Genomic DNA, 24,779 nt, shown 5'->3' with positions numbered 1-24,779 from the left:
CATGCCGAATGTCGAGAACGTAGCGATTTAATAGTATGCACAAGCTCGAAGAATTCGTCCACTTCGAAACCAAAATAATTTTAAGAATCGCTTGGCATTTCTAAACAGGCATAGAATATCCTCATTAGGTTACTAAAGTAAATGGAGATATTCATCCATTCATTCGTTTGCGTGAGGTTTTCTGCAGTTTTTTGTTTCAATATTTCTTACTTCCGGGCTGAGCCAAATTTTTTACAAGTGTCGAGAACATAGCGATCTTATGGTATACCGAAGCTCGGATATTTCGTCAACTAGAAAACCAAAATAATTTTTGGTATCGCTTGACATTTCTAAACAAACATCTGATACTCTCAAGAAGTTTGAAAGATCCTTTCATGCGATTTGGTCCAAAGTATAAATGGCATCGACCGTTTCAAATGGCAACGACCGTTCTGAGAAATGGCATCGACCGTTTCAAATGGCAACGACCGTTTACGAAAGGGAAATTTGCAGCGCCGACCGGCGCGGGACTATTCGATCGCCACGTTTTCATTACCAACTCCGTGATGGTTTAATTTCATAACAAACACCACATATTGACACCAAGAACTTTTGCGGAGAAATTTTGCTGCTTTAAAGACAAAACTTACAAAACCTTTTTTCTTTCACTACTATAAAAATAAATAATCGAACTCTCCCATTGGTCCCATGTTGTTATTGTTTTGGCAAGTTCACAAAGAAAGAAGCTGCTTATGCGCCTTAGAGACATCCGCTGACTACTGCCCCGATGATTGCTTTGCAAGTTGCGAGAGCATAGCTCATATTTCATATAAGAGAATGTATGGGAGTTGCACCATCCCCTCTGTTTCAAAACGAGTCTACGTGCGAAACCATTCATGCAAATCAAACTCATTTTTATTTGAATGGTTTCGCACTTAGACTCGTTTTGAAACAGAGGCAAAGGGTAACTCAGAAATGGCCTATTAGCATATTCTCTGCGAGTATTATACAACAGCAATTACGCAAACGGCGCTAAAAAACGCATGACGTTCATAAACGGTCCCGATAACAAATCGTTTCTTTTATGAAAAAGCGAAGCCAAATGTATGGTCGTTAACTACTTATGAAAATCAAATTCACTTGCACATGCGTGTTCTTTCCTTGCGTGGAAGCAAACACTTTATACATCTCTAAAACAATCTATCTTTGGTTTATTTCCTCCCTAAAAGTAGTTTGCAAAAACAACGATTCAGGTTAAACTTTTGTCGTTCAATACTCGTAATTTACTTATATCTTTCTAATGATGTTTGCCTGACTTTTCACATTATTCGTTATTTCCATTCATTTCAGATTTTTCAAGGCAACAATGATGCTAGTGGAATTGTGAGGCACAAATTACAAAAGCCGATCATCGCACGTGCCCTGCGAGTTGTGTCGTCAGGGCATTCAAGATGGCCTTGTCTTAGAATGGAGCTTTATGGCTGTGAAGTTTGATAAGGTTAGATTATTGGCAAATTACATCAACACCTTCGCTATCATTCGTCATTGTAGTCGTCGTCGTCATCATCATCATCATCATCAGCGTGATCATATTTACTTCACAGAGTTGCAATAAATTACCTTTCCCTTTATAATATTTAAATATTGATTTCCCATGTATAACTTATTGCACTTTCATACTCCTTTACAAAAAAAAAAACACTCCACAGCTGGCCTGTAGAACAGGAAGCAGATTAACTCATAAATGCATTCTTTTTGTTTTGCCTTTAGTCAGTGTTCTCTACACGTTTTTCAGCTTCTAAAACAATCCCTAAAACTACATTTTTTTACATTCCTGTTAAGGAATCAAGATAAAGTCAAGAGTTTCAGTTACGGTGGACTATCAGTTTAACTCAGGCCAAACAACATGTTGCAACGAGGGTCCTTATATCAGTACTTCTTAATAATAACAGAAATAACAAATAAAGTATCATTTATCTCCGCACTATTCAACAAAAGCAATCTTTTAATCGGGATACTGAGTACAAGGTATAAAAAGCATAGAACGAATTAATGTTTTAGCAGTCTGCTCACATACAGCGGAGAAAATGAGTGCCGTTGTATTTCAGGGCTACACAATTTGGTGCAATGATTATTTTTATCCAACTAGATTGTGATTTTGCTGATAACAATAAAAGCAAGGAACAATAATTGTCTAGTGTTTTATTACGGTGACTTTGGCTCTTCCCTACTCTTATCATCAGATAAGTAAGTACAGTGGAACCCCGATATAACGATCCTCGATATAACGATATTCCCGATATAACGATGCTGTATGTTCTATGTCCCGACAAAAGTTACAGTAAAATGTATGGGACGAAACCCCGATATAACGATTCCTCGATATAACGATTTTATTTTACTGCTCCCTTGGCATATCGTTATATCGGGGTTCCACTGTACGTTGCTATACCAATTACATAAACCTGCATGCCTCCTTTTCAAGACGTATTTTTGAGGCTTGGGAAATTAATACTTGCAAGAATCCGCTAAAACGCGATGATGGCATGCATTTACTGCACGAATTTCTAAATTTAGTTTTTTGCATATTATAAAAAAAGAACGTCCTTTTCATAAATTCCATCATTTCATCACTTTCCCCTGGTGAAGGCTAATTAAGTTTTAGCCGAAACGTTGGGACTTTTTACGGAAATTTTACGAATACTTCTTAACATTTTTTAAAACCAGAGTAACGCCTTTTATTTTCATCATAAAGCCCTATAATTAGAGTTTTATGGGGCGAACGAGTATAGCTCAAAACGCCAACGGTTAACATACTTTTACCAGATCATAGCTAATGATCGGCTAAGCTTACCGATTGTTTTACCTTTCAGTTATAGATAATCCCTCAAAGGTGGCAAAAGTTATTTTATCAGAAGACTGGCCGAGGAAATATCTAGGAGAGCAGTTTCCTAATTGTGGGAATATATTTCTCAGAAGTTACGTTGGTCTACGTAATCCGTACTATTATAAATAACAAAACGGAATACGGTGAAGTAAGTTTTTCACTTCCTAACAATCTGGCCATGAGCTGTTCGAATTGCATGGCTCTAAAAGTAGTTTATATAGTTGGCAAAATGACAGTCTACGTTCACCCGATAGCAGTTATTTTGCGCGACTTTATGACTGAGGCAAGGTCTATGTTATGCAGCCACAATTTGCAACGGGGAAAAACATATTGAATCTTTTATAAGTAATGTTAACTTTAGAGGCAAGATCCAGAAAATGAAACAATGGAAAAAATTTAACCTTACGATATTTACTCTAGCCATGCGCGTCACGCGCTAAGTAGCTGCCGCGCTGGCCGGCTAACAAAGATGATAACGCAGTATGGAAGTACGTGCTGATCGCCAGTGTTTATTCCATTTATGCCCCTGAGATTACAGTTATATGTAAAAAAAAAAACATTCATTTTTATTAATTATAACAGGTGGTGATACTCCATCGCGCTTTGGAGTCCTTTTAAATAGAGTGCCTCGGACTGTTTATTGTGTGCAATTAAACTTTTTTTTACCATATAGATCTCTTAATTCACTAGCATCTGAGGAGTTCTAAAAACCAAAATAGCTCTAGCTGTTATTTGGCAAGTGTTCAAGACACGAACGCATGGCCCTTTGACATTGTTAAGAAAACAGATGGTTGTCCTGCGATATGAGGTTATGTTTCATTAATTAGATATCAGTAACACACACACGTTTCTGCGTTTAGTCTCCTCAAATTAAGCCAAATATGTGGACCTCTGAATAGTGCCAACTTCGTGCAAACTAAAATGTTCTTTGGGTTAATCTTCCGCATCAAAATGAGGCATGTTGCTTGGGCTTTTTACTTCTGGATAATTTGCATGATCGTTGGATATGGTAAGTGGCAGATTAGCGTTAATTATAAGTTGTAGCTTCAGGATGAGACTTTTTATCAGGTTTTAGTACTCCTTTGATAGATATTTTGGGAGCAACATTACTGTAAAGTCAATGCAATTCACTTCAAGCTTAAGCTATGAAATGGATAACAGAATTGATCGGCGAAGCAGGATGTCGCCAGGAAGTTTAGGGGGATTATTCATTTTGTGTTCACATCCATGCGTTGTAAATAAGAAACCAAGAAAGTGGCACAAACTCGACAAATGACTTGTCACGGTATGCCAAAACAGTAGACAAATTACGAGAACAACAAAAACAGCGCAGGTTATTTGTACCAAAAATTTACAATTTACAAAAATTGATATATTTGTTGTTACAGATATCATGATATACCTAGCGTAAACAGTTATCGGTCAAGGTCTTAAAATAACGTGTTATTGTCTATAATCAAAAAGTTTGTAAAAGATAAGTCGGTAACGTACTTTACGTATAACGTTAAGATTTAATCCTCCAACTCTGCTTTACCATATTTTACGGACATTCGACTGTGTTTTGTGGATCACTTACAGTGATTTAGCAATCAAGATCACTGCATGCAGAGCAAATTACTAAATGCATCTGCCATTTATTTTTGAATCCAATATCGTAAGCGGCAGGACTTCATGTAAGTGGCACTGTGTACTTTCCTCAAACGGTTGCTAGTCCTACACAAATAGCGGAAAATAATGAAGTTATTTTAATATAAACCAATAGCACATAAGGTAACGTTCGTTTCTGTACCTCTACTCTCTGCTATATATAGCTGTGATCTTCTTTTAAAGGTTCCACATGTGATCCACCTACTCCTCCCTATGGTTCAACCATTATTTATCCGTCAAATCAAGGAAAGCACGCAAGTGGCAGTGTGGTCCTGTTTGGTTGTAAACAAGGTTTTTATCTTGTTGGAAAACCCATAATAAGATGTACTGGGAATACTTGGACACAAAGTCAGTTCAGTTGTGTAGGTATGATCAGTTTCAGTATTCTTCTTTATTCGATACAGGGTGATCTCTATGGGATCCCCTCATCTCTTTATTATGATCACGCTTCATTTGTTTCAGGGTTTTGTCCAGACCTACGTCATATTCCGAATGGTCAAGTTGTTCATGCAAGCCCTAACGTCGGCCAAGCTGCCGTGACTGCCGTGGAATTTCGTTGCAATAAATATTTTCGTCTAATTGGTTCGTCGAGGCTGGAATGCATTAATGGACGATGGAATGGAATGGTGCCATTTTGTGAGAGTAAGTTGCAAAACTATAATGGTAGAGCATCTGTCGAAAAAAAAAAAAAACAGTTTTAAACCTTGGTTTTAAATAAGACCAAACGGCAGCTGTCCATTGTCTAGGTATGTTTACAACGCGATGTTCTTAGCCTCTGCACTGTCTTGGTTACAGAACCTCAGACCTCCGTTCACAGGTATACTGAGTGACTCACACCAAGTACGCGCAGGCTTGATTAATATACCTAGTCAGTCACACGAGCATAGTAAAGCATGAGCGCAACGCGTGAGTATGGCGGCGGTTCGAACGTCGTTCGTTTCTCGGGCATTTTGACTCACTATGATTTGGCCCGTTTCAGGCCTTCGGCTCGTTCTTTTTTCTTGTTTTGGTTGTTGTTTGGTTGTTTGTTTGTTTGTTTTTTTTGTCACTTGCCGTTCTTTGCGCTGTTCCCCACTTCGATAAAGTAACAATTAATTAACAAGCCGACAGTAGAACTTTAAAATTAAAGGCTATTTGATCTAAGCCGAAAAATATCTATCACATAAACAGTATGCATAAAGAGCCACATTTTATTTTATTTTTCTGGCCAAGTTTTCAAACTCAGAATTTACCGTTCATTTTTTTTATTTGTTGTTGTTGTTTATATAGAATTATGGCCATGTGTACGTCTGCGAGCTCCTGCTAACGGTACTTTACATGGAATTGACAATACTCATGGTGCCAATGCAAGCTTCTCCTGTTTAACAGGTTTTGATTTATTCGGTTCGTCAACTCTTACATGCAGCAATGGAGCCTGGAGTGCCAGGGTTCCATTCTGTAAAGGTAATTCGCTTGTTTTTCCCTTTCTGTTATGTATGCTTATGATAAACAATTGACAGTGTTACAAGTTCCCAAATCCTCTGAAGCGGACACTTTATACCCTCTCGCCCTTACATTTCCTACCTTTTTCTCTTAGCCTATTGCTTGAAGATTAGGGACCCGCCAAATGGTAGGATGTTTGGTACACGCTTTTCACATGGCCGAGTGGTTACCTTTGAGTGCAAGACTGGATACCAGTTGGTTGGAGATCGTGCACTGCGCTGTATTCATGGCAGATGGAATTCCACTGCTCCAGTCTGCGAAGGTGAGCCGAGCCTCCACATCAAGGGTATCTTTAATTTGGCAATCGTTGCAAACTGCGTTCTACGATTAAAGGATGTCAAAGATATGTTTTTTGTGTCTGTCTGGAAACATTAACATCCTTATTTTATCTCTACTTTTATTCTGTTTGCTTGTTTTCTGTTTCAAATATGTATATCTTGGAGAAGCAAAGGTAGCATAACATATGACATAGTCCTAAAACAATATTATTAAGACCAGGCGGTCTTATGGAAAAACATAATTACAAATGTGAATACAAACGCGGTAAAAGTCGTATATAACACTCTGTTTACGGCCATTGTTTATGTCAAAATCTCTAGAACTTGTTATTTTTGTAATAAGCCTCCGTTTTCCTATTAAACTTCACCCTCATACCATGATGGCGATGAAAGACAATCACTTTCAGCCAAGAATATGTGTTTTCTTTTTATTTATCCTTTCACAGTGCTTATATTCTATAGGTGTTAGCTAACATACATTATGTAATTAAACAATGTTACATTTTTGTGTGTCCATTTTCATATCTAGCCATGTTTTGCTCAAAACCTGCCATTCCAAGTAACTCGTACATCGTTTACCCCGGATCAAACCAAGTCAGCTTCTTTCATGGGACGCGCGTTTTTCTGGCCTGTCGCCATGGATATTATGTTAACGGATCGCCAATCATGATGTGTAACCAGACAGTTTGGTTTAAAAGGGAATTCAGTTGCGTTGGTACGTCTTGCTATTGATTGAGTGATTGTTTGATTGATTGATTGATCGATCGATCGATCGATTGATTAGTTGGTTGGTTGGTTGGTTGATTGATTGATTGATTGACTGATTGATTGATGAACTAATTGATTTATTGATTCCTACTGTTTAAGAAATGTTTATTGAAATGCTTGTGATTGAGCTGACTGGTAATGGAATTGAGAAATACTCTCTGTCATTATAGCTTCTTGGCTCAAAACATATCAAGGTAGCATTGCTTTGTGTTGATGTCAGTTGCAGCAATACTGTGCCCAAATCCTCCTATTGAAAGCTGACAATATGTCTTGGAGTAATCCTTTACCATGTTTTTATATTTGTTGTATTAGCTAACAAATATTACAAATTAATAATGTCACATTTTTCTGTGTCCATTTTCATATCTAGCCATGTTTTGCTCAAAACCTGCCATTCCGAGTAACTCGTACATCATTTATCCCCGATCAAGCCAAGTCAACTACACTCATGGGACACACGTTTTTCTGGCCTGTCGTGATGGATATTATCTTAAGGGATCGCCAATCATGGTGTGCAACCAGACTGTGTGGGTCAAGAAGGAATTCAGCTGCATTGGTACGTTTTGCTATATAATAGATTTCCCTCCGGTATGACAACAAATGACAGTGTAAGGAATTTTGACCTGACTAGCACTATGACTCATTAACACGTTGAGAAACGACTGTCATTATTATTATAGTTTTTGTCCTGTCTTTCGTTCAATTAAGAATGGCATTATCATGCATCTTACGTTGAAATGATGTGGTTAACTTAAAATAAGGTATGCACTGACGCGATTCACACCATGATCTCACCAATTTAAGCAATTTGGAAAAGAAGTTTGAAGAATTCAGGGCTGCAACGTTGAAAAAGTGGATTTTATCAGCCATCTTACCCCAAGTGCTTAAATTGGCGGGCTCCGCCGTGCAAGTGTCACAATAAGTACAGGTTGGTCGGAACACCAAAAGCAAATTGGTTTGGTGGTGAAAATGAAATAACACTTAACCTTCGGACATACGTGGGGGTGCATGCCATTCCCCTCCTCCCTCCCTGAGGTTTTTGCAAAATTTTGAAAACAGGATTAACTCTATTATTCTTAAACGTTCAGAAGCAGTTCATTCATCCATTCATACCAAATTTAGATGATTCAACCATGTGTTCATGATATTTGACAAGCAGGACTGGCCAAAATCGTGATTTTTATTTATTTATTTTTTCAGTTCTTTGAAACAAGATTGTACGGTTTGTCTTATTTAACATTCCATAAGCATTCTGGTTTCATTTTGCATCAATTTCCGTTATTTCTGACTTTCTATGAAAATGGTGAAATCCAAAATAGCGGACCCAAGATGGCGGCTCTAATGAAGTCATATTTACCATATGACGTCACAGCCAACAAAAAAGCGTCATCTTGTAGAGTTAGCTAAGGGTTTTCTACTCAGTGCTTAATAATTTCGATGCGCCTAAACGAAAACCCTGGGGAGGTGTTCTATCCCCTTCTTTCTTTTACGACTGTGGGGGTATGAATTTGCTTGTATGTCCGCGAGGGTTACCCCTCGTGTGTTTCTAGATAGCGATAATCAAGCTGATACGAGTGCGTCAACAGTTTAGGTGTGGCAGCGGAACAAATGACTTTCTTTTTTCAGCCATTTTCGCGGTTCATGCACAACATACGCTTTCTTTTCACGACTATTTTCAATTCTAGAAATGGTGTGTCCAAAGCCTCTCATTCCAAGCAACTCGTACATCATTTATCCCCGATCAAGTCAAGTCAACTATACGCATGGGACCCACATTTTTCTGGCTTGTCGCGATGGATATTATCTTAAAGGATCGCCAATTATGGTGTGTATCCGGACTGTGTGGTTCAAAGGGGAGTTCAGCTGCATTGGTACGTTGCGCTATATAGCTATACATTTTTTTACTATATTTCTCTGGATAACAATGCAAGTCAGATTGAAATAACTGGCAAAAGCTTTGTTTTAACAACAACAACAACACTACAATAATTTTTATTTTACATCAGGCAAACGAATAAACGTTCATCTATTTTTCAAACCCACAATGAGTGAAAGGCCCTTTAACCCGCCTTGTGTTACACTATTGTGCAATAGCGAAATGGAGGGTGAAATCGGTGAAAGAGGAACAGCTGTTTTAAAGAAAATTTTGCATTTTAAAAACTATAGACTAGTTACCCCAAAAGCATTATTCCTTCTTGGACCTTCATTCATCCACTAAAAATATTAAAATTGAAAATGCCTTTTGTTGCTCAAAAAATGCTGCGTAAAATTTTAGCGTGCGATTTGCTACACGATAAACGATACACTTAAAATTTAAAGCTACTTTTTAATCCCGAGATCAACTGCTGTTTTCCCACAAATCCTTGTGTCACGAGTCTAGACACGCGACACGAGGAAAAAACAACCACGCTTTTAACGACAACGACTTTTCGTTATTGTTATTATAGCTTCCTGTCCAGTCTTTGGTCCAATAAAAAATGGCATCATTACGTATGTTACGTTAAAGGGAGGAGGTGAAGTTGAAATAAAGTGTCGCGCTAACTACACGTTAGTCGGATCACCAAAATTAAGTTGCATTAATGGAAGATGGAATGGTTCTTTACCTTCGTGTAAAGGTTTGTGAGATTTCTTTTTTTTTTTTTAATTCTTCAACACACAGGCGAGCATATACACTATGAAACTCGGATTTGTTAAAATCCCATGAAAATCTCTTGAAAAGACCATGAACATCATTTCATGACTGGTGAATCTTGCAAAATACTTTTTCATGGCCTCATCTGTGGTCATTAAATTCTCGTGGAAAAAAGTTAAAGTGTTTTCATGACCCATGAATTAAATAGGGCCTGACTTTCATGGGTCCTGAATTTTCAATGAAACACCACTTATGGAAACACGTCAAGAAGTTCAATGATAAAGCCATGAAAAAAATTAATGAGTCATGAAATATCATGAAATCATCATGAAATTTCACTTCCATGAAAATGCTGAAGAGAAAAGTGCCACTATATACATGTAAATGCTTTGAAAGAAATCTTTAATGACTTGCAGCAAAAGTACTGATTCAGTCCACAATATAAAACACTATACAATAATGAATTAATATAATTTAAGCTGTTCCACTAGACCAGTGCTTTGGCCTGCATTATTTACAGTCACCTTACAAGAGGACAGAGCTAGAAATAGCACGACATCAAAGTTTTTGTCTTTTGTATAAACAGCATAGGAGTGCTTATAAATTCTGTGAACTTCTCCAAACTTCAGCTTCCTGGTTTATGTGTGATAAAAGTAAACAACACTTGGCCTCTTTGTTGAATGCCGCCTGGAGACATAAAGAGTAGACAGTCACGAAAATAATCCTTGATTTCGATTCCGTATCAAGTATTGTGCCGTGTTAGTTTATATTATTCTTGATTTGCAAGGATCTGAGGAAAAATAGACCGACTTATAAAAGCTTTAAAACCTCTCGTATTAGGCTTCTGAGTTCAGGATATTTTATAGCAGGCGGTTTTAACACAGTTTATCCATAGTTTTTCGTATTCTAGTGTATTTTATATTCTATTGTAAATAACTTTAGAGGGCCACTGGTTTGTTTGTATTGTTAATGCTCGTAATACGCAGGCTAGCGAGTTGCTAGCATGTGTAAACAGGCTACTGTTAGCGAGTTACTGACCTGACACTCGGGAGGCTACGCATTCATGGCACTTTAAAAATGCCATCCGTGAATTAAATAATCATTAAAACACATACCTTTACAAGAGGAGTCTTATGCTTGGAATCCAAGATTTTTTATAAAAGGCAGCTTATGCTTGCAATCCAACCGAGAATTCGAATATTTACCCCTCGTTTCAGTCGTTTAGAACTGTTTTAGAGCCAGAGTAGAGATCAAGAACGCTTCGTTTTAAATTAAACACGGGAGTGTCACGTGCGCGTTTAATCATTAATTTGCATAGACCACGTGATCTGTACCGGGAAAATTTGAATTTCACCGCCACCATGTTTCGTTGAGTTGTATCGACTCGTGCTTGGTTGAAATCCAAATTGAAATAGTTTCTTAATCGGGGAATCACCTTCGAAAAGATGGACTTGCCAGCCATATTGGATTGATGACTTCGTAAAAGGTAAGCTTGAATTGATTTTTAGCACTTAAAATGATCAGTTAGCATGGATACTATTTATGCTATCAGTTGTTTGCCAACGTACGGGCTGCCGTTGTTCATACTCTACTGTATTTTCTTGAACCTAGGAAAACGAAAACTTAACTTCTTTAAGGAGGAGAAATCGGAAGTTTCGAGAAATCGGGAGTTTTTTGGGCTATTTATCTGTCTATGGTTATCAATTTGCCCCCCCCCCCCCCCCCCCCAGAAAAGTTTTTCAGCAGCGGCGAATTACGTCATCTCCATGCCATGTGCTTCGCGCTGTTTCAATATGGCGTCCATTTTCAGGGAATCGCACAAACGTGTTTTGTTTGAAGAAATAGCCGAAATGCGTACCCGAAGTTAGAATAATACCAAAAATGGCATGGAAAGAAGACAGGGTTTATCCAGGGAAGTATAGTTTTAATCGGCCACCGAACGTCGTTAAAAAAGTGACCGTTCGTGAAAAATTATATGAGATTCTTCGCTGCGACGCGACAGGAACTGGTATTTTTGTTTCTCGTTAACACAACAACTGCGATGAAAGGATATCAGGATCAGAGCTGGTAACCCATGCACTTTCGACTGTGCTTTTGTATGTTCTTACCTCGTTCCTTTGCTTTCGCTAATTTCGAATATTTTTCACAGCTCCAAGATGAGTGAAGTTTTATCTACATTATTCGGAGCATCAGTAGCAAATATGACTAAACCTACTTATCAGAAAATAAGAAAGCTATGTGTTGGTTTGTTTTCTAGGAAACAGACGCTGCAATTCACCCCCGGTGACGACACCGCCGATGCAACTTCTTTCTGCGTACAGACTTATGAGACTTTGCGAGACTATATATAATTCGCCAATATATTCCCTTCGGCCACTAAGCATTGACAAGGTGAACGCAGTCTATTTCGAGTTGTTGAGCCATTTTAAATTACTGTTGAGTTACATCTATCGTATTTTGTGTTTGGAAGGAAACAAAAACTGTTCCTAATGGACTGGTATCAAAATGTTTGGAATGGCTAAATTTCAGTTTAAAAGCCGTTTGTTAAATTACTGTTACTGTTAGTAAATAATGTTACAAATAACTATACAAACATTTTCCAGAGAATCTACTAGATATACACTGTCTATTTGGATTCATCAAAGACCTCTACCCACTTCGCTTGGCACAATCAAAAGGATTTATTTTTCTCTTATGCTTTAGAAAGATGGGTAGGTACAAGCAGATCAGGTTTCATTATAATCACACATTTTATGCATGGAATTTTCGTTGTAGTTTGTGCATCACAACGAACGTACTCCCCTAATTTACAATTGTTACAAGTAGTATTAAAGTTTTGTTACTGAGAAAGATGTTTATAAACGCGACGTTCTGGTGCCTATTTTTATTCTTTTTGTTGGTTCAAAATTTGTTATCGACAGCGCTTTATTCAGTCGAATCTTCGCGTACGCGTCAGAATGCAAACCCTCTCTACAATGAGTTGTTGGAATTCAAACACTTAAATTTATCTTTTAATTACTGCTAAGCGTTCTAATAATGGTTTCGTTACACACATTTCGCCTCGACACGATGCCAGTTTAAAGCAGATTTTGTGTACGAGATTTTTTTCGATATAACAGCATAACTTTGTTTTGAAGCATTTGGTAAAGTAATTTTTATTTAGGTGAAACTATCCTATATTATCGTTGCTAAATACCTTCGAGAATTTTATGTTTTATGTAGATGAATGGATTTCCTTTGCTTTTGGTAAGCAGCTGGCATGCAGGAATGATCAAAACCGTCTACATTGCAGGCTTATTCTTTGTAAATACTTGTTTGCTTTTTTTGTAGTTTGAAATTTGCAAAGTGTACGCAATTTTTTATCCTTGTGGCTGACTGAATCTAATCAAGGTCGAATTTGTTTTTATCTTTGCCCAATACTTAAGAAAATTTTATGTAGATGATGAATGAATTACCTTTGTTTTTAGTAAACAATTTATGGGAGAAAAAATAACTCGGAACGAAACCAGAAAAACATGTTTTGCGTTAATATTTGTGTACGACTCCAAATTCAAGGTTTTTATTCTTATTTCCGGCAAAGAAAAGATATCCTTTTCCACCCCATGGCTAGCTACCTTTGGACTCCCATCCCCATCAATCCCGCAGCGTCTGTACGGACGGACAAAGAGCGAGCTTTCATTCGGCGTACGCTTACGTGGAACCAGCAATCGATTTCCTACATTTGCATGCGCTTGGAAGTTTTTTTACTATCGTTTTGCACGAAGGAATTGCTATGGGAGTGAGATTAATAGTCACACGATTAAAATGTATATTTAAAATTTGTTTGTAGACTGCGGGAGACCAGTCGTTATGAATAATGATCACTTTTACCGAAGGATGGAGGTTACGGCGGGGTCTTATCCCTGGATGGTGATTGTGTGGAACACGAGGTTCAACAAACTTCACTGCGGTGGATCACTTGTTTCGAAGAGATGGGTCGTAACAGCTGCTCACTGTTTACCTTGTAAGTTCTTTGTGTTCAATATAGAATATTTGCGTTCGTTTAACAGAAGCAACAACAACAACAACAACAACAACAACACATATAATAAAGTATTTTTCGTTTGTCTCACGACGTAGTCATGTGTGATGGAGATCGCGACGTTTCGACTGCACACTGCTAGTCTTCATCAGGCGATAAGGTCGACTGGTTGTGCGTGAACTTATTAAGCACGCTGCTGCGCTGTGATTGGTTGGTTTTCAACAGCTGTGATGGGTGCATTTCGATCCTCGCTGTTTCTATGTCCTGTTGTTCCCTCAGCGGTCCGCTGTCGCACAGTTCTCCTGTTGTTGTGTTTTTTGATCGTGGGCATCCATGCTTCAGGAATTTCAATTCCATTATCCCTGTTGATATTATTAGGGTGAAGTGTTAAGTGGATTGCCTCTTTGACCCTGCCTTTGTACCAGTGTGGGTCGCGATCAATAAACTTTTCCTCATTCCAAAGCGGGTAGTGTCCGGCGTCATTGGTGTGTTTTGCAACGGTCTTTCTTGCAGAAGATCACCAAGACCAGAAAACCGAGCATCAATGCTGAACCCGCGACAGAGTTTAAATCCACTGCGGTTTTGCCCTACGTCAAAGGTCTTTCCGAACAACTTCGCCGCTGCCTAAAACAACAAGGCGTGCGGGCTGTTTTCAAGTCGGAAACCACACTACGATCACACCTAGTACGGCCGAAAGACACTGTTGATTCCACCAAGCAAGATGGCGTTGTTTACAGGATTCCCTGTTAATTTGGCAAAGTTTACATCGGTGAGACGGGAAGACCTATGCAAGACAGGATCAAAGAGCACGACCGGGACATCCGACTCGCCCGTACCCATGCCAGACCTCCGCCGTTGCAGAACACACCAACAACGCCGGACACTACCCGCTTTGGAATGAGGTAAAATTTATGGATCGCGACCCACACTGGTATAGAGGCAGGGTCAAAGAGGCAATCCACATAAGAATTCACCCTAATAATATCAACAGGGATAATTGAATTGAAATTCCTGAAGCATGGATGCCCACGATCAAAAAACACAACAACAGGAGAACTGTGCGACAGCGGACCGCTGAGGGAACAACAGGACACAGAAACAGCGAGGATCGAAATGCACCCATCACAGGGTGACAAACTGTCAGTTCAGAGGCCTTTACAGGTACATACTTGAGTGATACACAAAATCACCCTAACCTATAAGTCTTAACAACAGTATTGTACTGTATTCCCTTAATACACATTTGCCATTGAAAAAGAAAGCAGATATTTTGTTGAGTATGTATTATAAATTATGTTATAGTTAATATATAGTTTGTATATTTACTGTAGATCATGTTTCAATTTGGGATTTAGAAGTCCGTCTTGGTAAACTGTACACTAACAAACAAGAAAACGGCAGGGAACAGATTATCCGGGCAGATAGGTATGAACTTCATCCCCAGTTCTCAACGCACCTGTTCGACTACGACTCGGATGTGGCGCTTATTCACCTGAGCAGGGATGCTGTTTACAATGATTATGTCAAACCGATCTGCCTTCCACTAAGAAAAAATGACCATGATGAAATTTTGTTGAAGCCGGGGAATATCGGGGTCATTACTGGCTGGGGGAGAAACGCAGAGTCCGGCCGTAGGACACGTAAGAGAATGTACCACCTCAGTTTACCCATCGTGAGCCAAAAAAAGTGCAAATCTTCGCACCCAAAGTACAACGTCACAAGTAATATGTTCTGTGCCGGTTTTGCTAATGGGACAGTTACCAGTTGTACTGGAGACTCTGGAGGACCGCTGGCCATTAAAAATAGCCCTACGGGTAGTGATGATGATCAACGCTGGGTACTGGCGGGTATTGTTTCTTGGGGGGATGGTTGCGGTAGAATTGGAAAATATGACGTGTTAACTCGGGTTACGGTTTTTGCTCAGTGGATAAATGATCAAATAAATCCCGACGATTAAATCGTCTCGTGCGTCATGGGTTATAAAGTGTTGCTTTAGTGTTCCGTTGTTTTGCCCTTCTAGACCGATTGTTCCAATTGACATGTTTAGTTCATATTGCGAATTTAGCATTTAACAGCAACAACACAATTTTATTGTTAATTCCATATATATAATGTTACCTAAATAGAATAACAATTAAGTACAAAAAGAAAAAAAGAATGAAATTACAGTAGGAAACCATACCCATTAATTAAGTTAGATAAAAGCATTGTCTCCGTGAGGTCTAAGGTCACAGAAAACCTCCTAATGTAGTGTTTCATTTACAAAGTAACCTATTTTTTTGTGTCAACGTTATTAAATAACAACATTGGATTTTTTCTGTATCATTTAAATCGTAATTCTTGTATTTTCTTTATAATGTCATTTGTAACTTGTCAAATAATGATCACAATGAAAATAAGAAATAAATTAGATGAATTGGATGAATCGGCAGAGTGACAAATCCTGAGAGTTTCGGGTAATTAAGGAGGGGTACCAATACCATTTCCCAGCCATTCTTTTTTTCAAATTCCACTTACAATAAGACGCTCCACTTATAACCTCAGAGGCAACACAATTGTGGACCTTCCTAAAGTAAAATCAACTAAATATGGCCTAAGATCGTGGAGATATACTGCATTGAAACTGTGGAACTCTATACCAGACGAAACAAGAAAAATAAAAACTTACACGATTTTTAAGACGAATTTAAGAACATTAAATCTTATGGGACTTTGACCGCGAAGTTTGTCAATTTTTATGATTGCTATTCTACTGTTTTTAATAATATTTTTAAATTTTGATATTTTATTCTTAGTTAGACAATATTGAAATATCTAGTTATTCTTAATTATATCTTAATTTATACACTTTGTATACACTTCCAAGAAGTTTTTATTTTTCAATTTTGTATTTTTATTTTGTGGTGCACCTGCAAACAAGCTCTTTAGCTAAGCGTGCCGACCACGTTAATAAAGATTGATTGATTGATTGACTTACCAGCGTTAAAATCCCATTCACACTAGCAGAATTTAGAAAAAAATTTCCAGAGTTATACATACCAACTCTTCTCTCTTAGCATCCGCAAAATTACAGCTTCTAAATATGACCTAACAAAGGGCCAGAAATTCACGAGGATTTGCGAAGATGTTCTGAAGACGATAGGATCCATTTAGACTGGTGAAACGTGCAAGTAGGTTGATTCCTTGTTGTTTTTCATACCATAGAAATACGCATGCCCTTTCCAGTAGGTCGGTGGCCCCATTTTTTGTTAGACAACTCTCTTTTCCAATTTTTCGACAACTTATAAAAAAATAACACAAAATTTCAGTGCGAGAAGTTTATTTTTTTTTTTTAATTTCTCTGCCCACGCGACATCGAATCCTGCCATCTCACGGCTGTTAGGTGATCGCTAAGTGATTAGATTTACTGTAAACGCAAGGAGCGTTACCATGCAGTTATCATCAATTTGATAAATAGATACACATACCGTATTTATTCGATAAAGCGCCCAATCTTGAATAAGAGCCCACCTCGAATAAGCGACCACCACATATGAAAAGTTAAAACGTCCAGCCTCGAATAAGCCCCCCCCCCCCGCCAAAAAAAAAAAAAACAAAACAAAACAAAAAACAAAAACAAAAAAACAACTGAATTGCACAAGAGGAGTATTCATTTTCCTCAAAGTTTCGACTGCAATGTTCATGTGGGCGCAAAAGTTAAAAATTCTGATTTGATACAACATCACGTTTGCTGCAAAATGATAAAAAAAAATTAAAAATTAATAAGCGTCCAGCCGCAAGTTAGCACCCACCTCAAATAAGCGCCCACTCTCAAGGTCCAAAAATTTAATAAGCGCCCAGGGAGGTTAATCGAATAAATACGGTAGTTGAGTGACCTGTTTTAGACCTAGCCTTTTCGAGATTTAAGCGAAAATTGCATTTCATGGATTTTTGGACAAACAGACACTGTAGCCCAATTTTCCTATTAAGAGTGGTCTTTTAAATACCTTTTCTAAGCAACGAATATGGTGCCCCCCTATTCTTTATTACATTTTCGACTCTTAGATTTGAGTAAACCAAAATATCACAGTTGTAAAATCTCAAAATCTCACAATGGTTTTAGAAAGAAAAATCAATGTCAGGAGATTTTCGCGCGGATGTCCTTAATACGGTTGCCTCCATATTTCGAACAGCTGTTTTGGACCCTCGCTATTAAATTTACCTGTTTTTAATATGGGTACCTTGTTGATTCGGACACTCTCTGTGGTCACTGCGATATTTCAATTAACGGTGTTTGATTGTAAAGGTACTGTAAATAGAAGGGTTCAGGTAACTTATTGCCACTAACTTGAATGTCTAATAATACAATGCAAAACCGGTTTTAAGACCATCTCTTAACTAACGCAAAACCATGCGGTTATATTCCCCTCCCCCCAACCTACATTTTTTTAATTTCCCTTGAAGGTTCGCGTTATCGGGAGTTGACTGTAAACTAATCGTTACGGCTGAGACGAGAAACCACATTTCGAACATTTCAAAGGCAGAGTTTGCGTTCTTTACAAGCCCTGCTGCATAAGCGCTGAAAAGGAAAAACCATCGAACATTATATATTGGTACCATTTAATAGATACCAACAACAACAACAAGCTTTATTTGCATGACTGTAAATTTGTTACAATATTGCAAAAGCGTAAACTTATTTAGTAATAATAATAATAAAAATAATAAAATAATAATATATAGTAAAAAACAAAAATAATTCATATAAAATTAATTACATTGATAGTATTTTGTTACGTAAATCAAAACAAGATGATATAAATTTAATCAATTGCATGGTAACAAAATGATCGGGAGAATTCATTAATTCTAAAATCAAGTCAGGCACTGGTAGTTGGCTGACATTTAAGATGATAGGCTGTATTGTCTTGTAAAAGTTATTTCTTATTGTTGCATATTTGGAACAATAAAAGAGAAAATGAATTTCATCTTCGGTTTTATTACAATCACAGACCGGGCAGAGCCTATTATGTCTGGGCGTATTGTTATATCTGCCTAGTTCGATCATTAACTTATGATTGCTAATACGTAATTTAGCTAATGTTCTCCTACCAGAAACTCTCCTAGTTAACTCTAGATAATTGGAGGTATCATATTCATTCTTAAAAGATCTATAAAATTCTAGTTTTTGAGAATGCTGTAGAGTATGCTGCCAATACGAAATATATTTCTGTTTCATTAACTGCAGAAACATTGTCACTTTTGCGGTGTCTACTAAATCAGGATTAAAATTACCAAAATTAAAATATTCGGATATCTTCATAAGATTAGAGTAAAAACTATTTTTACCAGCGGTGTGAAGTTCTAATGAAATTAGAAAAGACTGTCTAACAAAAGAATCCGGTTGCTTTTCTTGGAGATATATCAAATAATTGAGGATTCTTTGATTAATGGTGATAAGGAGAGGAAATCGACCAAGCTCAGCTCTACATGCAACATTAGAAGCCTTATTACTGACTTCAAGATAGCGTTTACAAAACTGTACATGTGTTCTTTCAATTTGTGAACCATCCCAGGCCTTAAAATCAGATTTTACATAACCACCCCAAATTTCACTATTATAGAGCAGAATTGGAGATATCATTGCATCAAAGATTTTACAGGCAAGAGAAGGTTTCAATCTACTAAAATTTGTGTGTCTTCTCAAACTAAAAAGTGCATGAAGTCCTTTCTCTTTTAGGTGATCAAGTGAGATTTTAAAATTTCCTGTAGAAGATATTTTGGTTCCTAAATAAGTGTAATCTTGTACAACATCAATTGTTTGATTTCCTATGTAAAATACATGTTCAGTACATTTTTTCGCACGTTTTTGAAAAACCATTATCTTGGTTTTTTTGGGATTTACGCTCAACATCCACGTGTTGCAGTATGTGTCTAATGTGTTAAGACAGTTTTGCAAACCTGTTTTGGAACGTGATAAAATAATTAAATCGTCGGCATATAGTAGAGCGTTTAATTTTGTACCGTTTGGTAGGACAAAAGGATCAGACAGAATATTTTCAAATGAGAACGGTAAATCGTTAATATAAAGGTTGAAAAGTAGTGGACTTAAAACGCAACCTTGTCGTACACCTCTCATATATTGAAAGGGTCGTGTCTGATACTGATCAATTTTTATCGAACAAGAAGACTTAGAATAAAGGCTTTTAATTAAATTGTAGAAGGATCCCCCTAAATTAATTTGCAATAACTTACTTAAAAGCCCATTATGCCAGACTGAGTCGAAAGCTTTTCTAAAATCAACAAAGCAGGCATAAATTTTGCCATTGTGATTATGGACGTACTTGTCTATCAAAGTTCGGAGTGTGAAAACATGGTCTGCTGTTCGATTGTTAGGCATGAAGCCGATCTGTGACTTGTGTAATATATGATTGGTGTTGAAATACTCGAGAAGCCTTTGATTTAAAATAGAACAAAACAGTTTATACCAAGAATAAAAATAGTTGTTGCTATATTCATGACTTTATTTTGTACAGTCAAATTACACAGTTATAAACTGCCTCTACAGTTTCTTCAACCTGCAACAGGTTGATAACAATTTTTTTAAAATCGCTTGCTCTTAAGCGTTACGTAACTGACATGTTTTATCTCTCTTAACAGTAATTATTGTAAAACAAAATAATATATTTTTATCGTATTTCTTATTTTTATCGTATTTCAGTTCTCCTACTCAACCTTGCTTTCCTCTGTGTTAGATATTATCCTCACAAAAGCGTGGTCGTTTCACTAAGCGGAGGTTTTCTAGTCTGACCCATTTTGTCAGTTTACCGTCATCAAACTTTACTGACACCATTCCTGTTCCCGAAGTACCCTTGACCGTACCGGTTCGATACCATTGTGGACGATCGGTTCTGTGTTCGGCTATAACTGGTGAACCAACAGTGATATCCTCCATTAATGGAATTTTATCAAGTATTAGCACTGGCTCAGTTCTCTTGTAACTGCGCGTTTGACCTTTATTTACTTTCAAGGCGAAGTCAACGTGTGTGTCACTCATCTTTGTGATGTAAGCTTTGTAGTAGTTAAATACGTCTTCATTGTACACCCACATTCCCCAGAACATTGATCCAACCAGAATACAGTCTAAAGGAAACATATAAAAGTTACTAAAATTCGATCTTTATTTCAATGACAAAAAACACTGTTATATTCTGTGCAACTGGTCTGGTGAAAAACGTTCTTCAAAAAAGATCACCGCAGTTATGTGTACAACTGTAGCAGCTGCGAATACAAAGAGTGAAAAAAAAAAAACACTAAATTTTTCAACCTCTGCAATACCGGTGTAGTGCTCTAGCTGCCAATGACAATAATAAGAGATCATGTATTTGAGCTGCGGGTTACACGCGTACTTAATCATTTTCATATAGATCGAATACCGGCAGTATTAACTAACTCTGTGGAAGACCTATTTTTCCAGTCTTATTACTGACTGCACTTTTGTGACTATTCAGACCGGGTTTTTTTGGACCTTCTCTGGTGGGGGGGAGGGTGGGGGGAAGGGGCTTCGGAAGCCTCCCCCCTATGTATTTTCCAGAATATTTAAGCCATCACAATGAAACTTATAGGATGTGTTGTATGTCCAAACATCTTTCTTTTGGTAAACGTCACGTGGGATAGTGACGTCACATCACGTGACAATTGCATCATGATGTCAAAACAGCCGCCATCTTGGATCCGCCATCTTAGATTTCAAATTTTTTCCAAAATGCCAGAAAACCACCCAAAAATTACTTCAAAGTACTCAAAATCAATAAAAATGTGCTTTAGACCCGTAAAAATGTAAAAATAATTCCATTAAAAATTACAAATTTGGGAAAACATGCCTGTCAAAATGCCGTTGCCATGGTGATGTCAAGTTCCTGACACATCATCCAACCCTACCAAATTATTGCCAGAGAAATTTTAGGAAAACTCAGAAAGTTTGGCAGCGTTTGGTTAAATCTTTAAAATGTTATAAGAGTTCAAAGTCAGCGCGGGCCTCAAAAGCCCCCCCCCCCCCCTCCCCGGTCTGAATAGGGTTAACACTCTTGTCGCTTATAACACACATTTTCGGATGTTTAAGTCATTTGCAGAAGAATAATACCAAAATCTATAAAAAAAATACTAAAAAATGTCATTATAGATGTGAATATTGTTTGTCGTTGTGTAAGATAGGTATCAACGTTTATTCGTTTGTCTCACGATAGAATTGCTTTGAGATGTTGATCGCGACGTTTCGACTGTAATACTGCTAGTCTTCATCAGGCAATGAGGTCGATTGTTTACGCTTCACTATTCACAGCTAATCCGAGAAAGGTTGTCGGAAAAAAGCACACAAGTGCACGCGACAAGACCGAAAGGTGGTATGGGTATTCACTTGAATTTTGCATATTGGCCTTGAGGAAATGTACAACTTTCTATTTTTGCACGTGAAGATTTTGTTTTTCCTCTCAGGAGGTCTTTTTTTGTGGCTTTACTTTTTCTGTTCCATGTCTTTGAGTTTTGAAAATTATTCTTACTGTAAATTGAACGTTGCTAAAAGTACCTTGTTTCCACAAGATAAAGAAAACGTGCAACTTCGCGTTTGTTATGTCGCCATCTTACTAGCATTCAGCACGTGCAGTAGCGCTCTACTTCTACCCATACTACCTATTCGGTCTTGTCGCGTGCACTTGGTACTTTGTGGGAGTCATGGGCTGAGTATTGATCAGTGTGTGTGGGCTTTCTGTACACACTAATAGTAAGAAGGCCGTTTGAGTGAGATAAACGGATAAACGTTCATGCGTACTAGAAATGGTAACAAAAGAAAACAATGTTAATTGATTATGTAAGATAAAAATATTACCGGGCGTAGGATCACAGCCGTATAACTCCGTCCTCAAGCAGATTGACTCAGTGCCAGCCGTTTGGGGCTGAATCCGTACAGTCTTGGTTACGAATGGCTCTTTAAACTTGTATTTAACGACAGACGATGCGTCCTTGTTTGCTTCGATATTCTTAAAGGAATACAAAATAAACGCGCGATTAGCTAAAAATGTCAACTAAAGTGTAGCTTAATGAAGATGAAGTGTTCACGGGACAAAGAAAAAAATCTGAGTCCCCGACGGGAATCGAACCCATGGCCTCCCAGATACCGGTTAGGCGCTCTAACCAACTCAGCTACGAGAGACTCGTGGTGAGCTGGGATGTTTAACTAGGTTGATAATGACAGTGTACCGTGTGTGGTACTGTAAAATTCCTGAAATAAGCCCTCTTTCCTCGAGAAAACAAACCCCAAATCTTAGACGCAAAATTTCGTCCGACAATAAGCCTTAACGAATGTAAGCCAATGAGCTTGTAACTTTTTCGATTGTAGAGCTTGTTTTGTTATTTACGTTGTTAAAAATACGATCAGAGTAGCTTGAGAACTTATTTTGGTTTTCATATAGTTATATTTCAAGAATTACAAACGAAAATTGTTATCCGAAAATAAACCCTCCCCTATAAGCTATCTGAGTAAATAAGGCCACCTGAAAAGGAGTTGAGCAAACATAATCCCAGGGCTTATTTTCAGGATTTTACGGTATAACCTTTCCGATTATGTTGTTGTTGTTTTTTGTTTTCATGTTGTTATGGTGTATCCCCAGAGATTTGGAATGTTTGTAGTAACGATTGCACGAATTATTTTGGGTTTCATGTCGTTATGTCGTTAGAGAGTTTTACCGTATGGTATTCTTGCTTGCCCCCCCAAAAACATTCAAAAAAATCACATCTTGTCATCTAGGATCCTACAGATTTGTAAAAAGCAAATTTTCATCCAAAAATAAGCTTCCCCTCACACGATATGTAAGCCCTATCCGAAAATAAGCCAACCTAAAAGGAACATTGATGAATATAAGCCCAAGACTTATTTTTAGAATTTTACGGTATTTCTCACTTGCACCTCGCAAGGACACGAAATTTTGCACTTTTAGGCTTCTCGCTAAATAAATATTGTTAAACAGACGTCAGCATCGCTTTATGTAAATCTCCCACAAGTTTGATTTAAATACTGGCCCTTCTTTAGTAACGACATGGTTATTATTTTCATCTGCAGTTCATCATCAACGAATTGTATACTACCGAAATAAAGAGGTCCTAATATTGAATTGTGGCAGAAGCAACGGCTTTCCTTTAACGGTTTCACATACGCGCGCGTACAAATGTGTAACCGTTAAAAAAGCCGTTGCTTTTACTGTCATGTTAACAAACCGAAGAAGACCGAAGGTTCTCGGTCGAAACGTCTTGAAAAAAGTACATTATGAGCGTTGTTTTACGCTCAAATAAGACAGCGTCAGAGTTAAAAAGAGCATTAATTCGAACAATGTTACTGTCTTTATGTCGTCGCTTGAAGCAACGACACATACTATCCAATAATATTATATCACTACCCAGTGACGACTGATGGCAGCTTTTTTTTTTCTCAAAAGCAATGTTCAATTTGAGTTGTAAAGGCACAACAATTGCTTAGTCCAGAAATCGTCATTTGTGCATCATCATTATTATTATGATTATAACAATGACGATAACATGACTCAGATGGCGTACCACGTGACTCTTACCTTTGGTGATCCAGACTCGCTGTAATTAATAATTGTGTCACCAGCCATGAAGCTAATTCTGTACATTTTTACCCACGTTTTTCGGCCTTCGCCCCCCTGTGTAGCTATCGCCGTTAGCTTGTAATCTTTACCGAGATCAATTTGTAAATATCTTTTTTGTGATGGACACCAAGCGAAAGGACCATTAAGTCGTGCAGCACTGGGTCGATGGTCAGAGTTTATAGAAGCTGCAGGTGATGTGATCCCGATTGCCTGATTTTTGTTGTTCTCCAAACCAAGAGGCCTTGCACAACCTAAAAGATACAACATTAAATGATTAAATTAGAATTTGTTGGCCATTATTTACTGGTCAAGTTATCATTAAGTCATTTGGCACCAGGGATATGTTGTATTGCTTTCACTGAAAATTCTGTCCTTATAATACTGAAATGCTTAGTTGCCTTAACCTCAACACGTATGAGAGTGTATGGACAAGTAAATAACTGCA

General features: G+C 37.7%; 3 protein-coding genes across 3 annotated transcripts; 2 read left to right on the top strand and 1 right to left on the bottom strand.

The window, feature by feature from the left end:
- Positions 1 to 3,705: 3,705 nt before the first annotated feature.
- On the top strand, positions 3,706 to 9,666 carry LOC144633262 (sushi, von Willebrand factor type A, EGF and pentraxin domain-containing protein 1-like). The gene is made up of 9 exons (XM_078492107.1): positions 3,706 to 3,875; positions 4,697 to 4,879; positions 4,976 to 5,155; positions 5,783 to 5,956; positions 6,090 to 6,257; positions 6,803 to 6,988; positions 7,412 to 7,597; positions 8,727 to 8,912; positions 9,489 to 9,666. The coding sequence occupies exons 1-9, from the start codon at positions 3,788 to 3,790 to the stop codon at positions 9,662 to 9,664; spliced, it is 1,527 nt and encodes a 508-aa protein (XP_078348233.1). The 5' UTR covers positions 3,706 to 3,787; the 3' UTR covers positions 9,665 to 9,666.
- A 3,883-nt stretch (positions 9,667 to 13,549) lies between these two features.
- LOC144647248 (trypsin-2-like) lies at positions 13,550 to 16,630 on the top strand. The gene is made up of 2 exons (XM_078507023.1): positions 13,550 to 13,676; positions 15,026 to 16,630. Exons 1-2 carry the CDS (start codon positions 13,550 to 13,552, stop codon positions 15,649 to 15,651), a joined length of 753 nt encoding a protein of 250 aa, XP_078363149.1. The 3' UTR covers positions 15,652 to 16,630.
- A 3,738-nt stretch (positions 16,631 to 20,368) lies between these two features.
- On the bottom strand, positions 20,369 to 24,586 carry LOC144633407 (uncharacterized). Its single transcript, XM_078492287.1, has 3 exons — positions 24,293 to 24,586; positions 22,558 to 22,708; positions 20,369 to 20,816 (listed from the first exon to the last, which is right to left on the bottom strand). The coding sequence occupies exons 1-3, from the start codon at positions 24,356 to 24,358 to the stop codon at positions 20,425 to 20,427; spliced, it is 609 nt and encodes a 202-aa protein (XP_078348413.1). The 5' UTR covers positions 24,359 to 24,586; the 3' UTR covers positions 20,369 to 20,424.
- Positions 24,587 to 24,779: the final 193 nt, after the last annotated feature.

This window comes from Oculina patagonica, chromosome 1 (assembly GCF_052425735.1).
Source record: "Oculina patagonica isolate OP01 chromosome 1, crgOcupat, whole genome shotgun sequence".
Taxonomy (NCBI): Eukaryota; Metazoa; Cnidaria; class Anthozoa; order Scleractinia; family Oculinidae; genus Oculina; species Oculina patagonica.
Note: the sequence above shows the minus strand (reverse complement) of the source record. Positions and strands in the feature narration are given on the sequence as shown.